Source organism: Zootoca vivipara, chromosome 13 (assembly GCF_965207765.1).
Source record: "Zootoca vivipara chromosome 13, rZooViv2.hap1.1, whole genome shotgun sequence".
In the NCBI taxonomy this organism is placed as follows: Eukaryota; Metazoa; Chordata; class Lepidosauria; order Squamata; family Lacertidae; genus Zootoca; species Zootoca vivipara.
In genome coordinates this window covers 26,079,905-26,097,586 of record NC_142596.1, presented here as the reverse complement: position 1 = coordinate 26,097,586, position 17,682 = coordinate 26,079,905, and the positions used below count along the sequence as shown (strand labels likewise).

The following is a 17,682-nucleotide window of genomic DNA, read 5'->3' as shown; positions in this document are numbered from 1 at the left end:
TAGGTGACCTAACAGCATGGTGGCAACCAGCTCTGAATGTTCCTTTTCAGTTTCAGACTGATGCTGTTTTAGATTGATGCTACCAGTTAACCAAGTTCTCAAGTTCAAAGGGGGAGAGTAAGTGAAGGTGATCTAGGGAGCTGCCTTCGACCGAGTCAGACTATTGATCAATCTAGCTCAGTCTTGTCTACACTAACTGGCAGCCATTATCCAAGGTTTCAGGCAACAAACCTTTCACAGCCCTTCCTGAAGATGCCAGGATTTGAACCTGGTACCTTCTGCATGCAAAGCAGATGCTCTGCCACTGAGCTATGGCCCTTCCTGTAAGTGCACACTGTTTTCAGTTTTATACGTGGTCTGATTGCTCCCCCTCTTCCCAAAAAACCAAGCATTAAAACTGGTACAGTAGAGGGAAATGAAAAGAGTTTGCATAAACACTTTCTGAAGCTCCCTGTTCTACAGCTGTTCCTCCTTTCCACTACATACCTAACTCTGGCATTCTTTTCCCAAGGAAGAGTAACTCTTTCCAATGTGTCGGAGCGCAAGGATAATATGCGTCTGGGTCTCAGCTTGACCACAAACCCCAAAGACAACAGCTTTTTGGTAAGGAATGGTTTGCATGTAGGCTTACAAATACTCTCTGAGTTGCTGTCGTCTTCTGTCATGACAAGCCTAAGACTCGTTTTTAACCCCAACCTGCAACACAGGACCAAGTTTAAAATAAAAATAAAAAGCTACATAGTTCCATCTTTCTCATCCTCTTTCCACCTTCCACCTTCTCTTAAAATAACACATCTAGAGTGGAAATTAACACAGTGGTGGCAATGTGACACACACACACACACACCCCTTTAAATTTGTGTGTGCCCTATCTTTGTATGATACCTGACTCACCCCTGGACGGTTAAGTCCAGCTGAATTCGACCATGGGGTGTTGTGCTCAGGCCAATGATCTACAGCAGAAGTGACTAGTCCCTTTATTTTATTTTATTTTATTTTATTTTGGGTATGAGGGTTGCATTCAGTCTTGGGGAACCTTATGGGGGCCATTTGCCTACGATGGGTTCAGGCAGCGCACATTCTTGTACACACACACACACACAGAGCCCGCCCACCCCCAGTCCTCCTCTTGCCACTCTTCACAGAATCAGTCCAATGACTGGAGGAATCCAATTCAGTTTGCATTTAAAGGCAAGTTTACCTAATTCACACTTTCTGGAATATATGCAAACTGAAACATTAGCAGCCCTTCAAAAATTCGTGCTTCTTTGGATTTTGCAATCCAGCCAAGTAAAGTGTGCACAAATGCATATCCCAGGGTACTGTTTGCATAACAACTCATCTGTTAGACATACAGAAAATGTATTATATTAGGGGAAATCGTTTTGCATAATGTTTGCATATTAGGAGAAATTCGGACTAAAACGCAGGTGACTTTTCAGGAGGATTTTAACAAAAGAAAACCCCTGACTGATGTGAATGCAGATTGGAATACACACACACACACACACACACACACACACACACACACACACACACACACAGAGCGAAATTGGCAGATGCATCCATCTCTACTGAGAAGACCACCCCCATCAAGGCTCTGTGCTGGAAGGAGATGTTTAAACTTCACAAGCATTCTAGCCTGTATCACTTTGACTCCCTTTTTTAGCCTTCTGGGCCTGGCTAAAACATCTAAAAGAGACTCCTGGCATGTCCCGTGTCCTGAAGAATTTATCCCGGCAACAACCGACAGTAGCAGTTCTAAAACCTTCCTCCCTGTTTCGTTCCCTCCTTCACACAGGCTTGCAGCCCTCTCTGGTCTCATGAGTGCGGAAGTTCTTACTACACCACAGGAATGTGCTCCAGGGTGAACTCCAACTTCAGATTCTCCAAGACTGTGGCTCCAGCGCTCCAAAGTATGAGAAAGCGTCCTGTATAGACCCTTCTCCCTCTCCCTCCCTCCATCTCTCTTTCCCTCCCTCCCTCCCCCCCCCCTGCCAGACAAGGGTTTTTTCGTCTCTAATGCCTTCAGCACCGCTTTGAGGGAGGGGGACTGGGAAACTCTGCTTGAATGGAAGCAGGACAGCAAAAGGAATTATGTGGGCCGGCAACAGTAAAAATTGCAGTGGCGAAGCAAGGACACCTTTTCCTTCCAGACCCAAAAGAAAGAGAAAAGGACATGTTTTGGATATCTATGACTTTATGTTACAGGGTGCAAAATGCAAACAATGTAGTTTTTTGATAAAAAGAAAAGTTCCTACAGAAGTCTATTGGTGTTGGATCCACTTCTCAGTATGCTATATGTTAGGGGAAAGTTGTTCTAGCTCCAACCTTCTTTCTACTGCTTCTCAAGCAATGCTCCCCCAAGGCCCCTTTATGTTGCCCCTTCCAGAAACTGGTGGAATCCAGGTGTTCCTATGCCATGCCAGAGGGGCACACAGTCTTACTGTAACAATAGGTGTTTCTATGAGTATATAAAGCCGTTAACAACCTGAGACCAGCTTACCTGTGAGAACACCTTCCCCCATATATGCCCACTCAACTGCTTTGGTTGGCAAAACTGGCACTATTGCAGGTCCCAGATCACCCCTGCTCTACATTTGTAAGAACTCGATCTTTCAGTGTGGCAACAACTACACTTTGGAACTCCCTGCCTATTGATATCAGGCAAGTGCCTTCAATAGACTCTTTTTGGCACCTGTTAAAAACATTTTTGTTTAGACAAGCGTACCCGGATGTTAAGAAGGTTGATGCAAGTTTTAATCTGTAGTTAGGCGGTTGTTATTTTAACTTTTCAAAGTCTTAATTTATTGTTGTTATTTTTTCTTGATATTTTTCTCTTTTTTGTATACTGCTTTAAAGGTTTTATTTAAAAAAACAGAATCAATCAGTGTATAAATTTTATGAAATAAATAAATAAGCATCACTATAATTTCTGCAGCTCCCTCCAAATAATCTTGCGAACTGCACTTTGCTGAAGTGCTGAGGCTTTTTGATCCTTCGCCTCCACGCAGAACTGCAGTTCCCAGAGTTTCTTGAAGACTTTAAAACCAATTAAACATGTAATATAGATATAGATATATACCCTTAGGGAACCTCAATAAAGAAGAAACACAGCAGAACCCAGGAGATAAGATTTCAGAACAGGAATGGAGAAAGATTGGCCTAAGATTCAGGACTTTCTTGCTCCAAAGGAGACAAAGAAAAAATATATATTGGCAAGCCTTTATCCGCTTCCTGAAAGTAGCCAAGATCTCTTAATGATCTCCTGCCTGTTCTATTGCAGGATGCCAGACATACATGGATATAATTATCGTGCTGGACGGTTCCAACAGCATCTACCCCTGGGTGGAAGTACAGAATTTCCTGATCAGCATCTTGGAGAAATTTTACATTGGACCAGGCCAAATACAGGTGAGAAAACACATGTGAGGAATTTCTCTCATATCAGCACATCCTCATCTTTTGTTTTATAGCTTTTTCCAAGCTGGCGTGCTAGGAAGCGTCACCCTTGCCAACGCACTGCGCTTTTCTTCAAGAATCAGTCGGATATTGTTTGCAGTTAAAAGAGATGCTACCCAGGACAAAGCAAAATGCATTGGGCTGCTTTGGGCCAGGGAGCAGGCAGGGGTATGGCCTCTGGCAAAAGACTTTGCAAAAGTCAAACTGTTATGTACTGAGCTGAATCCTAGAACAATAGGATCCAGAATGCAGCAGTCTGATTGGTCTGCAGGAGCCACCCAATCCAGCTCCAGATGGAAGTGAATCAGTGACCTGATTGGCCTGCAGGAGCAGCCAATCAGGCTTCTGGAGGAAGTGAATCCGGAACCTGACTGGCCTGCAGGAGCAGCCCGGAATTAGCCAGTCACAATGGGCCCATTGTGTAAATAATGTATATATAGCAGACGTTTGGGGGGAAGTTTCATTCGCTATTTTACAAGCTGCAATAAAGAGCATGAAATCAGTACAGGACTCTGAGAATATTTCACAATCCTTTGGGATAAATCATAGAATCGTGGAGTTGGAAGGGACCCCCAACAGTCATCTAGTCCAGCCCCCTACAGCACATAGTTAAACTATGGAACTCCCTTCCGCAGGAGGCAGTGATGGCCACCAACTTGGGTGGCTTCAAAGGAGGATTGGACAAATTCATGGAGGAGAAAGCTATTGATGGCTACAAGCCAGGATGGCTATGCTTCTGAATACCAGTTGCTGGAAACGGCAGGAGAGGAGGGCGCTCTTATGTTTGAATCCTGCTTGCCAGTTTCCCACAGGCATCTGGTTGGACTCTGTGAGAACAGGATGCTGAACTACATGGGCCACTGAAATGGTCCAGCAGGTTCTTCCTATTTTTTTTATCACAGGCGTAATATGTGCAACATATTGCATGTAGAATCGTAGGACTGTAGAGTTGGAAGGCCCGTCTGGTCCACCTCCCTGCAATGCGGAAATCAAAGCTAAATGCAGGAATCGTTTGCATAAGACTGCCTGTTAAAATAAATCATGACAGGTTTGTTCAGAAATCGGAGCTTATTCTTAACATGTTGTGTGTTGTTCACATAGCAATCTGTGCTATTAAGCACTTCATTTTACTAAATATGTATTGTATGAATGTTGTATCAAAATATATTAAAGCCTGTGTAACCAGATATTTTGGGGCTTTAATGCCCATCAGCCTGAGCCAGCATGACTATTGGTCAAAGGTGATGGGAATTGTAGTCCAGCAACATCCAGAGGGCCTTTGGCTACCTTTGCCTTAAAGGATCCACAAACCGTATTCTCCTTCTTCTTTTCCCCCATTCCAGGTTGGAGTCGTCCAGTATGGAGAAGATGCTGTGCATGAGTTTCATCTGAATGACTACAGGTCTGTGAAGGATGTGGTGGAAGCCGCCAGGCACATTGAGCAGAGAGGGGGTACAGAGACCCGGACGGCCTTCGGGATAGAATTTGCTCGGTGAGCAATGTGGGACAACCAGCTTCAAATAACCAACATGCTTAAGTCTAATTAGTGCATGAAGGGGTTAATGCCATAAAGTAAACTGTCTTGCCAGGCTTAGCCAAGTCACTTCCCATCACTGTGGGAGCAAGGTAATCAAGCTTATTTTTACCCTGATGAACTCAGCCTCTTTTGAGTTCCTGGACTTTCACCACTGTAACTAAGCCAAGTTTTACTGCCTGCGCAACTTTTTCTGAATGCACATGAATCTGACCTTTAAAGGATTTGTAAGTAAACCATGTTTAACTTGCTGAATATGTGGTATTTCTTTATGCTAGGGGAAGAGGGAAGTTCTGGAACTCACAAGGGTATATTTTAAAGATCTAACAACCTGCATTTCCACTCTTTACTTTTCTGCATATTTTGTGATTTTAAATCTCTGCTGAGGTTCTCTCACTGAAGAGTACTTGCCCCAAACCTGGATCTTGGCATCCAGGAAGTCTACTTTCTATATACCTATTTTCCCCCTTCAAGATCTCCCAAAGGACATTCTTGTGCATGGCTGGTATCTTTTCGAATGCATGAGGTTACTCCATTGTAGTTTGGATAGCTTTAAAATTACATAACCGAATGAATCTTCCTTGTCCTATCAAACACAATTACTTTTCAGCAGCATCAGGTAAACAAAGTGAATGGCTCTATACTAGTAATGGGACACTTTGATTTCAGTAAATCCCTTGCCTGAATGAAAGGGAGCTGGGATGTAAGACTGGGTGGATATTTCAAATTCAGTTCCCCTCAGGTTCTCATTTTTTCAGTCTTCAGTTCCCCACACTTGCAAATCAGCTTGTGGTTTTTTTCCTTAAGTCTTCATGAAAATTTCTCCACGTTATAGTACACATTTCTACCAATATACACATTATTTGCAGAGCAATTTCCCCTTACATAATGAATAGTTGTATGTTGCCTTCACTTGGTGTGCTCACTTTGCCCAAGTATATGCACTTTAGTACACGGCACCTGATTGCAGTGTGGTATAACGGTTAGAGTGCTGGACTAAGACATGGGAGGCCAGGGTTCAAATCCCCACTCTACCATGAAACTCATTGGGTGTGACCTTGGGGGCCGGTGATGGCCTCTCAAGCAAACCTACCTCCCAGGGTTGTTGTGAGGGTTGAACGAGTAGAACCACATATGCCATCTTGAGCTCCTTGCAGGAAAAGGTGGGGATATAAATGCAATGAAATAAATAAATATAACAAATCAGAATTCTCCCCCATCCCTAGATATAAGGCAACTTTGGCATGCTTCGGTTCTGAAACATTCATTTCAACCTAATAGAAATGGTTCTTTATAGATCTTAGACCATCTCTTTCTCACTTTTGTCTCTCAGTCGCCATGTTTCTTCCCCAAGATGCTTCTTCAGCTCTTTAAAAAATCTCCATAGAAACAAGACCAGCCATTGTGAACATGTTATGATAGTCACACTTCATCTGCAAAGGAAACTTCCGCAGAACCATAGCTGCCAAGTTATCCCTTTTTTAAAGGGATTTTCCCTTATGCTGAATAGGTTTCCTCGCGAGAAAAGGGAAAACTTGGCAGCTATGCGCAGAACTGAAATCTTAACTCCCCTGAATCTCTTTAATTTCAGCACAGAGGCATTTCAGAAAGGCGGGCGCAAGGGTGCCAAGAAAGTGATGATTGTCATCACAGACGGAGAATCACATGACAGCCCCGACCTCGAGAAGGTGATTGAAGGCAGCGAGAAAGATAATGTCACCAGATACGCTGTTGCGGTGAGTCTCCTTTTGGCACCACCTACTGGGAGTTTTGGCCAAAATTGCTCCAGAGTGAATGTAGAGTCAGGATCGGGCTCTCCACTGGTGAAATCATCAGTGCTGGTTTTCAGACATTCTACATTTGAGGATTGTATTCGACATTTACTGTACTTGACTGGATCTTGCAGAGCTTTCTGGAGTGTGTTCAAAGGTGCACACGCAAAAGTTCAAAAGGGAGCCAAACTATGTGTTACGCTCAATGTATATCTAGCAGTTCCATCTCAGTTTTCCCTTTCATTAATTACACATAGTGGGGGTTGTTATTATTATAAAGGGCAGAGAGGCAATGGTTGCTTTTGCACATAATGCTAAGCTATGGTTTGCTCAACAAACTATGAGTCACTGCACAGAAAAGCAAACAAGCCACGCTTTTTCCCCTCCAAAGTTTTACTATCTTACAGTCTCTCCTGGCCTAAACCCTCTGTAGCTTGGCGAGCATCCAGGGCGAACTGGCCAAACAAACCCTAGCTAAGCAAGGGTATTTGGTTCAGAGGTAATGCCAAACCATCACTAAAACAAGCCACACTTTTGTAATCCAGCAACATCATGGTCTTGCCAGAAAACAAACCATGGTTGAGGCTGGGTTCAGACTTTCAAAGAAACCTCACTTTGGCTAAACAAACCATGGCTTAGTATTTTTTTTCCCAGACATAGAAGTACTGTACTGTATAAGACGAGGGTTTTTTCTTCAAAAAGTATGTAAAAAATTGGCATTCGTCTTATACATGGGTAGTGGATCTGGGGGACGTGGGATTGGTTGGTGCTGTGACCCGGAGATTGTCAGTGGTTATTGGGTGCATTATTGGTGGCTGTTGTTGATTGGCTGCCTCTGCAGCAAATGGGTGGGCGATTGGCTGCTTCTGCCGGCGAGGGGACAGACAATAGGTGGGTTTTGCGATGCGTGTGAGAGGCAGCGTAGCTCAGGCGGGTGAGCGATTTTTGCAATCCTCCCTAAAAAAAAGCTCATCAACTGTGGGCAATCTCCTCCCATTTTCTTAATTTTGAGTCCTCGAAAAATAGGGGGCATCTTATACACGGGGGCGTCTTATACACGAAAAAATACGGTAAATTCACTTTGGTGCCAAAGGTGTGGCAGGTACATGGCATTGCTGGTAGAAGCCCCCAGTTTTAATCCCTAGCATTGCTAGATTTAAAGCATTAGGGATAGGAGGCTTGGAAAGGCCTTCTTCCTATAGGAGCCACTCCCAGTAGACCTGAGGTGGGCAGGTTCAGCTCTTTAGTGCTGGAAAACCTGGCTGACATTTGTTCTAATTCATTGGCGAAGAGTGGGATTCTCAGAGGGAAAGCAGTGAGACGAGCAGAAATCTGGATGAGCCCTTAACCTCGCACTGGAATGTTCTTGACAAATGCCTTTTATTCTGCCAGGGGAAATATGAGGCACATCTTTTTTGCTTTCTAATACAGGTTCTTGGCTATTATAACAGAAGAGGGATCAATCCTGAAGCCTTCCTGAAAGAAATCAAATATATAGCAAGTGACCCAGATGAAAAACATTTTTTTAATGTCACTGATGAAGCTGCTCTCAAAGATATCGTGGACGCTCTGGGGGAAAGGATTTTCAGCTTGGAAGGTGAGCTGCAGAGTTTGCTACTGCCTCAAGTTTCTCCATCTCACCTGCCCCGCTTTTGAAAGGCATGTCACACTATAGTCAGTCCTTTTTACAGCAGAGGCAGGGAGAAGATAGATGGGGATCTATTGACAGATCTTTCGGTTACTTGTGGTTTATTCATTTCATGAAATTTGTACACTGCTTGATTGTAGAAAACCTCAAAGCGGTTTACAAGAAAGATAAAACCATTAAACTACCACTTAAAAAAATTAACAGCAATAATATAAACCTTTGGAAATGTTACAATGACAATAGACTAAAAAGATATTATAATTCATTTCAACTTTCTAAACATCTGGGTAGGCTTGACAAAAAAATGTTGCTAGCAGCCACTGAAAAGAGTACAGTGAAGGGACTTGCCTGAGATCAATAGGCAGGGAATTCCAAAGTGTAAGTGCTGCCACACTAAAAGTCTGAGTTCTTATACATGCATCATGCCTATTATGTGGCACTCCCAATTACTTGACAGTAGCATCAATTGGGTGGTGGTGGGGGTATCTTAACTGGATTTCTCTGTGAAAGAAGGTAAGAACTTGTTTCTGGTACAGTGGTACCTCGGGTTACAGATGCTTCAGGTTACAGACTCCGCTAACCCAGAAATAGTACCTCGGGTTAAGAACTTTGCTTCAGGATGAGAACAGAAATCATGCTCTGGCGGCACGGCAGCAGCGGGAGGCCCCATTAGCTAAAGTGGTACCTCAGGTTAAGAACAGTTTCAGGTTAAGAACGGACCTCTGGAACAAATTAAGTTCTTAACCGGAGGTACCACTGTACTAAGAATGGGGGGGTTTATTTAGTGTGCATTTTAAGGTAAATCTATCTAATTTGCACTTTCTAAAACAAAGCACAGTCATCCTTCAAAATTCTCCAAATTTTGTGATGTAGTTCTGCAGTCAAGTACTCTGTAAAGCTTGCATAAAAATGCATATAGTGGGGGGGAAGCATGCCAAAATATGTATTAAGGGAAATTCTTTTGCAGAAATGTGCATATTGGGCACAGTTGCATGCAAACGTGTATTTCACTAAAACACCAATGAATTTTTATGAGGGCTTTTAAAAATGAAAATAAAACCCTCTAACTGTTGCAAAAATGTGGAAGACTAAATTTGAGACAGCTCTTACCCTCAGAAATATTTAGTCTCTTCCTAATATTTAGTCAGAATTTCCTTTCTTGTCATTTGACTCTTTTGGTTCGAGTCCTACTCTCTGGAGCAGCATTAAAAAAGCTTGCTCCATCTTCCGCATGACGTGACACGTATTTGAAGGTGGCTGTCAGCTGTGAAGTTATATGGAAGTTTGTTCCAGATTTCAGAAAGCATAGGTTAAAATTTGATTCATGCAAGTTCACCAGTGTTCTACTTGTGAGTCGAGGACCCGCCACCCACTTGAAGAAAGAAATACCGTACACAAGGACACAATGTATTTAGGTTAATGGGCGGGAAAAGCCACAACTTTTATTGGTTATAGCATGTGAGTGGTATTGGCTTAGGCCCTGGATCAAACAAGCTTCTGTATTTTAATGTTTTGTTGGAAGCCGCCCAGAGTGGCTGGGGGAACCCGGCCAGATGGGCGGGGTATAAATAATATATTATTATTATTATTATTATTATTATTATTATTATTATTATTATTACAAGCTATACATGACTCCACCCCGCTCAGCGGGGAGTCATTCAAGGGTTAACAACCAGGAGGTGGAGCTTGTTGATGCAAATACAACTCGTGCCATGGCCCTAGCCACCAGCAAGGCGTTGGACAGGATCCACGACCGCCGGATTCCTTTAAAGGAATACCCAAAAGTGGAGGGGTAGGTGATGGCCTGACCCTTGTCCTCCAATACACCACACATATTCCAATGCCTAACCGCCAATACCAGAAAAGTTGTGACGATTTGCTACGAGGTAGGCGAAACACCAAGAGGCTGGAGCCAATTAGCCAAATGGATAAAAATTCCTACCTCTTGGGCAACCAAGGCAACCAACCGAAGTCCATAGCAAGGTCATGAGCATAGATATGACCTAAAAGGGAGGGCGCGCGGGAGATCCGATGAAAATCCGGCGCAATGAGGGCTCAGAGCTGCCGCAGCCGCTTAAGTGTGGCTAAACCCCACCCCCAGAGCCAGCCGTATTGGCTGGCTGCAGGGGGCACGGCGTGGCAGCTGGGACAGCTAAGGCAGGAGGCCGAAACGCATCCCCCCCCACCAGTGCGGGAACTGGCTCCCGCTCACAACCCCTCCGCTCTGGAAGGAGGAGAGGCTTTCCTGTTCTGTCAATTCCAGACTCCTAATTCTCCGAACTGCAGAAATTATGTACCAAGCACTTAATGCTGTAAAATTATGCTGGGAAGCGGTAGTTCATTATTATTATTTTTCCTTTCCCATTGTCTCTATTTGGCATCTGACTGTTCCCCCCCTCACCCCATGGAAGGTGTCTGACAATTCCTGAAATGCCTTTCCCTTTTGTCTGCAGGCACCAACAAGCATGAGATATCCTTTGGCCTCGAAATGTCCCAGACGGGATTTTCATCCCATATTGTGGAAGTGAGTGAATAACACTCTTGTTTTTGTCATTTCCCCACCATGATTCATGTGTCTTTGGCATGTGGCTGGTGTGAGTGAGCCTGGAGAGCTTTTCGGTTGTGATGGATGGGGGCATCTAAAGGCCCCATGTATGGTAGCAGATGATACCTGGGTTATTTATGCACCAAAAGCTGGAAGCCGCTGAGAATTCGCAGCTCCTCCGTGGGCCAAAAAAGCTGATTTCCTGATGCAATTTGAAACAAAAGCATTGAGCGAGGGGCCAGGAACGTCCAGATATGTTTTCATTTGGCTCCTCGTGGAAAGTGATCCCAAGGAATGGCTCCTCCATTTATTTCTGAGAATGTGTTGACTGAAAATTTAGATGAAGCCATTTTTAGTATATATATTTTGCCATCTCTGGGCTGGATTGTTCTTGGCAGCGTGGACAAGACTTCCTAAGCCTGACTCTCCTGTGAAGCAGCAAGTTCTGAGAGACTTGAAGTGGCAAGAAATGGTTGGATGTTGAAGTAAATAGGAAAACAAAATACAAGGGGCAGGGAGTAGCCATTTGGATTTTCACGCATATGCACAAACCCACACCATACTTTTAAAGCACATGTCTTTAATCCTGGGAACTGCAGTTTACCCATCTGTTATGTACTGAGCTGAATCATAGAACAATAGGATCCAGAATCAGCAGTCTGATTGGTCCGCAGGAGCCACCCAATCCAACTCCAGGTGGAAATGAATCTGCAACCTGATTGGCCTGTGTGAGCAGCCAACCAGGCGGCTGGCAGAAGTCAATCCACAAACTGATTGGCCCACAGGTGTAGCCCTGAAGTAGCCAATCACGCAAAGCCCATTGTGTAAATAATGTATATAAGCAGATGGTTTTGGGAAAGGGGCATTTTCTTCTCTTCTTCTCCTTGATGACTATGAGCTGAATAAAGAGCATGAAATTCACTCTCGACTCCGAGTATATTTCACCACCACAGAGCAAACAAACTACAGTTCCCAGGATTCTTGGGGGGAGGCCTAAATGTGCTCTAAATGTATGGCATGTGTGCGGGTGCATTCAAAGAAGGCCTGGAAGTTACTGAGAGCTTCTGAGAGTTGTGCCTCTTCCTCTTCTGCAAGAACTCAGGGAACAACTCTTAGTTCCTTCTATGTAGCTGCTTGACATGCCAAAAAACAAAACCAGTAGGTGCATCCCAATATCCATGGTAGACAAAGCCACACCTGTTGAATCTCTGCCTGCCATACTGCTGCTGAAGACACAGGAGTTCTGGCCATAATGAAAGAAATAGTGACAGCCTTACTCTCAGCCTATGGTAGTTTTTGGCCAGAAGGGGAGCTTTGAATATAAATTTATTTACTTTGCTCTTTTCACAAGGACTGGGCTGATGCTGGTGGGTTGTTTTTTTTCCCTGATGTGTGTTTTTTTTCTAAACTTGCGCTGCCAAAATTGACAAGTCTGGAGGAACTGGCAAGTCTCTGAATATTTCACTTGCTGACTTGGCAGAAGCTTCCTTGCACATTCCCAGAGCTCCTTTAAATACTGGAAGCTTCTCTCACTGTAGCTGAAATGCAGATTATAAGCCAATGTGCTGGACGGTTTTAAATAACAATACCAAAAGCGATGCCAGTGGTGGAATGCCAAGGGAAGCTGTGCGGGTGGCTGTTCCTTGTGAGGGATGGAGACCAGGGCACACGAGAGCCAAGAAGATGTCTGGGGAACTGCCAAACAGCTCCCAAAATTACACATCAATTGCCTAATATTCCGGCCATCAATGATTCAGCATCAAATTTAGGACTTATCAACACTCATCTTTCCTCTGATCTTTCCAGGCAAAGTCCGCAGTTTAAAGCTCCATGTCTGAGCACCTTTTTTTATTGATCTGGAGCTTTCCCAGCAAATACTCGCTCTTTAAATCTGAATTGGATCAAAAGACAGTTATGGAAAACCCGAAGTGATGTTTGCTCTGATTGTAAAAAATAAAATAAAAAAATTCAATGCATTCCTATGGGATTCGCTAGACGAATTTTTCGTTATAAGAAAAGAAGACCTGTGGAACGAATTAAATTCGTCTAGCGAGGCACCACTGTATTAGGAAAAAAATTCACTAAAATGCTGGTGCTTTCTTGTGTCACACCCGAAGGTGAGATCTTTAGCATGTAGAAATGTGTGTATGCCTCAAGCATACCTGTACAAATATCTTAGCGCTCATTCATACTTGTACTTGACCCATTTTTTATCATACTGTGTACCAATTAATTCCTCTGGTTTGAGAGCTTTTCTCATTGTTCCATGGCTGTTGCTTGCAAAAATCAATTTTTATCCATTAAATCAGATCTTTTCAGACACTCCAGAGGGAAATTTGGCATAAGTGAGCTTTAATTCATCAGGTAAAATGGGATTTTTGCAAGTCACTCACAGCCAGGGAACAACAAGGAAAGCTCTTGGACCCAGGGGGAAAGTGTGGCTGAGCCCTTAGAAATTGCCAACAGCTCCTTTATCGTCTCCCCCCCCCCAATGACCAGGATGGGATTTTGCTTGGAGCTGTGGGTGCCTACGACTGGAACGGAGCAGTCCTCAAGGAGACCAGTAGCGGCAAAGTCGTTCCTCACCGAGAATCCTACCTCCAAGAGTTCCCGGAGGAGCTGAAAAATCACGGAGCTTATCTGGGTAAGAGGAATCACCAGCAATTGCTGGGCAAGGGAAATGTGTCAAGCTCCTCCCTTCTGGACCTCAGACTATGCCAATTGCTTAAAGGTAAAGGTAAAGGGGACCGCTGACCATTAGGTCCAGTCGCGGACGACTCTGGGGTTGCGGTGCTCATCTCGCGTTATTGGCCGAGGGAGCCAGCGTACAGCTTCCAGTTCATGTGGCCAGCATGACAAAGCTGCTTCTGGCGAACCAGAGCAGCACACAGAAATGCCGTTTACCTTCCCGCCGGAGCAGTTCCTATTTATATACTTGCACTTTGACGTGCTTTTGAACTGCTAGGGTGGCAGGAGCTGGGACCGAGCAACGGGAGCTCACCCCGTCACGGGGATTCGAACTGCCGACCTACTGATCGGCAAGCCCTAGGCTCTGTGGTTTAACCCACAGTGCCAGTTATTACCAAAAGCCAGTAAACAGTGCATTAGAAAGAAAGAAAAATAGATGATTCAGGTTAAAACAAAATAAATCCACCAGGTTATAAGGCCAGACAAAATAGAAAACCTTTAGCAGCTGGGTGGAAGGGTAAAGCTATTCATGGAAGGTGAGGCTTCTAGCCATGGTGACTCTCTCTGCCTGCACAGTCGGAGGCAGCAGTGCTTCTGAGTGGGTCCCACTTGCAGTCTGATCCAGCAGGGCTGTTCTTGTGATTCCCCCTGCATAACATGCTACCTTGTTTTCTGCCTGCCTTCCTGTCTTTCTGTCTGTGTGCGCTGCAGGTTACACCGTCACCTCAGTGGTGTCGACAAGACTTGACAGGATTTACGTCGCTGGAGCGCCCCGCTTCAACCACACGGGGAAGGTTATCATTTTCACGATGCACACCAACCGGAATCTGACCATTCACCAGTCTCTGAAAGGAGAGCAGGTAAATTAGGCAATGGAGGCCATTGCTTTGGGGTTGCAGAAGATCTAAACAAGTCAGTTAGTCCAGTATGAGACCGATCATTTCGCTATGTATACAGTATATACAAAGGTCCGTGCCTAGTCCTCAAGGAATGCTTCTTTCCATATGAACCTACCCAGACCCTGAGATCATCCTCTGAGGCCCTCCTTCGTGTGCCCCCTCCTCAAGAGATTTGGAGGGTGGCAACACGAGAACAGGCCTTCTCTGCAGTGGCTCCCTGTCTGTGGAATGCTCTCCCCAGGGAAGTTTGCCTGGCACCTTCATTATGCACCTTTAGGTGCCAGGCAAAAACATTCCTTTTAAACTTGGCCTTTGGTTAATCCGATTTACTTCCTATGCCCTTTTAAAAATGCTCTTTTGGGGGGTATTGGGAGGCTTTTAATGTTTACTAGATTATTTTATTTCATTTTTCTGTTTAATAGATTATTTTATTTCATTTTTCTGTTTAATAGATTATTTTATTTCATTTTTCTGTTGGAAGCCACCCAGAGTGGCTGGGGAAACCCAGCCAGATGGGCGGGGTATTATTATTATTATTATTATTATTATTATTATTATTATTATTATTACTGTAGGTATTTTGTGGTATTTTGTGGTTTTATAACTTGATTTTATTCTGCGAACCACCCTGAGACCCCCGGGTATAGGGCTGTATATAAATTCAATCAATCAATCAATCAATAATAATCTGAGCGTCCACTGCGACAATTCATAGAATCATAAAATTGTAGAGTTGGAAGGGACACTGAGAATCATCTAGTCCAACGGCCTGCAATGCAGGAATATGCAGCTGTCCCACACAGGGATTGAACCCAATGGCATAGGAAAGGGGGGGGCAGAGGGAGCGCATCGCCCCTCGCACCATCTCTGGCAGGGTGACAAGAGGGCACCCCATGGGGGTGCCATCACGCTGTCGCAGCCGCATGCGAAAGATCCTACGCTCGTGGCTACACCCTCCACTGCCACCTTTTCACCCCCACAGCAAGGACAGAGGGGCGACAGGAGCAGCAGCCGGCACGGCAGCAGTGGCAGCAGCAGTGGCAAAGGCCACCACCTCCCCGAGGCATACCATCCCCGCCCGTGTCTGCTCTTGCTCTAACCACCACCGCCTCAGAGTCACTGCCACTGTCTTGGGCAGAGTGGGGTGGGGTGGGGGAGGCGTGTGTGGGCGAAGAGAGGGAAAGAGAGCGTGACCTGCCTGGCTCTCCCTCTCTCACACACCCAATGCCTGACTCTTCTGATGGAGCAGGGCAAAGGGCTGGGCGCATGAGGCAGAGGGAGTGAGCAGAGCCGCACAGATGTTTGCGTCGCCATCAGCAAACTGCCCGTATGGGTGGCGGCGGCTGCAGCCGCGAGCAGGCGGTCCTGCCACCGTACGGGCGGTGCACACATGCTTCGTACGTAGCGGCGCTGTGCATGCACCGTGTGGTCGGTTTGCCCCACCCCAGGTACCATTCATGCCTCATTCACCCCTGATTGAACCTGCAACCTTGGTGTTATCAGTACTATGCTCTAACCAACTGAGCTATCCATTTTCCATAAGCAAACCACAGAATCCAATGCCTGGAGAATCTCCAGTACCATTTTAAAGCAAAAAACCCACCCTCATTCCCCTGTGACTGCAGAGAAATGTGTGGTCATACTTCTGTACTAACTCCTTCAAGAGGTTGATGGAGCAGGCGTAGTGAGTGCCATCTTTACAACCTCTCCTCCGAGGAATCCATTGTTGCCAGTGGCCGTCACTATTTGCTACAACAGGAACAGGGAATCATGTTCAACCCAAGGGCCACATTCTATTCTGGGCAACCTTCCGAGCGCCATGTGCCAATGGTGGGTGGGGCCAGAGGCTAAAGTGGGCGGAGCAACACATGTAAATTTTGTGCTTGTACAGTAGGCTAGTTTCAGCACTCACTCAGCCATTCCCCTCTCTTGTGAGAGGCATTGCCAGAGATTAGGGGCACACTCTAGCCAGGCAAAACCACTTGGGGGCGAAGAAGGTGAAGGGTGTGGCCTGGGGAGAGTTCTAGGGGCCAGATAGAGAGTCCTGAGGAGCCACATTCAACCCCCAGGCCTGGGGTTTCCCACCCCTCTCCTACACAAATGAGGCCCATAGGTACTTTAATTTGCTAGTATAAGGCCTATCGTCTCTTGGTTTCAGTGGGTGACCTTGAGTTTTTGCATTTTCAGATGCTTGGGACAGCCAAATGGGGTTAGACAGCAATGCCATATCTTCTAGATACCTCAGCATAGACACAATATTGTCTGTAAAGATGTTCCATCCTGGAGGTCAGTCAAGAAGCTGTTAGACTTGAAGATTGCATTTTCCTTGCTGCAGATCAGCTTGGATCCCATCATAAATAAATTAATCATTCTCATCATAGTCTTTGGGCAAAAAAGGAATGAACTCAGGAAGCAGCATCATAGAGACAAGCCATGAGTATGATCCTTAATCTTCCAGGATCAAAGTTTTGAGTCTGCCTTTCTTTGTTCCCGAGGGAGATGTCTAGACAAGGAGATGATAGATTGCTTCCGTTTCGAAATACCTCTCATTCCAATGGGATCATTTAAGATGCCATTAATTTCTCGGAAGCAAATGGAAATATAAAGACACACAACACTCTAGCACTCGTTCCATACATGCACACACATGTCAATGTATTCTTTTTTTCCCAGATCGGTGCCTACTATGGAAGTGAAATCAATTCTGTAGATATTAATGGTGATGGCGTCACAGACGTTTTGTTGGTTGGAGCCCCAATGTATTTCAGCGAAGGAAGAGAGAGGGGGAAGGTGTATGTCTACACCCTAAGAGAGGTAATTTACTTGGTCTTGTTCCCTACAAGCACAAAACAATTTTTTAATTTGTTTACATTCCCCACCTCTTATAGGGGAAGGGCCATAGAGGCTCAGCAGCAGAGCACCTGCTTGGGTTGCAGAAGGTCCCTGGTTTAATCCCTGGTATCTGCAGGTATGGCTGGGAGAGAGCCCTGCTGGAGAGCTGCTGCCAGTCCATGTGGACAGTACTGAGCTAGATGGACCAATGACCTGACTCAGTATAAGGCAGTTTCCTATGTTGGTTCTAAAATTAATTGCCAAAACGGGGAAAGGCCATAGCTCAGTGGCAGAATATC

General features: G+C 45.0%; 1 protein-coding gene across 1 annotated transcript in view; it reads left to right on the top strand.

The window, feature by feature from the left end:
• The window catches only part of ITGA11 (integrin subunit alpha 11), a 90,244-nt gene that overhangs the window by 36,071 nt on the left and 36,491 nt on the right, over nt 1-17,682 (top strand). Inside the window, exons 4-13 of the mRNA XM_060282367.2 lie at nt 512-603; nt 1,802-1,916; nt 3,287-3,414; nt 4,806-4,954; nt 6,588-6,732; nt 8,200-8,365; nt 10,873-10,943; nt 13,464-13,608; nt 14,364-14,512; nt 17,225-17,365. Of these exons, the coding sequence (XP_060138350.2) occupies nt 512-603; nt 1,802-1,916; nt 3,287-3,414; nt 4,806-4,954; nt 6,588-6,732; nt 8,200-8,365; nt 10,873-10,943; nt 13,464-13,608; nt 14,364-14,512; nt 17,225-17,365 (1,301 nt within the window). The remainder of the gene's footprint in view (nt 1-511; nt 604-1,801; nt 1,917-3,286; nt 3,415-4,805; nt 4,955-6,587; nt 6,733-8,199; nt 8,366-10,872; nt 10,944-13,463; nt 13,609-14,363; nt 14,513-17,224; nt 17,366-17,682) is intronic.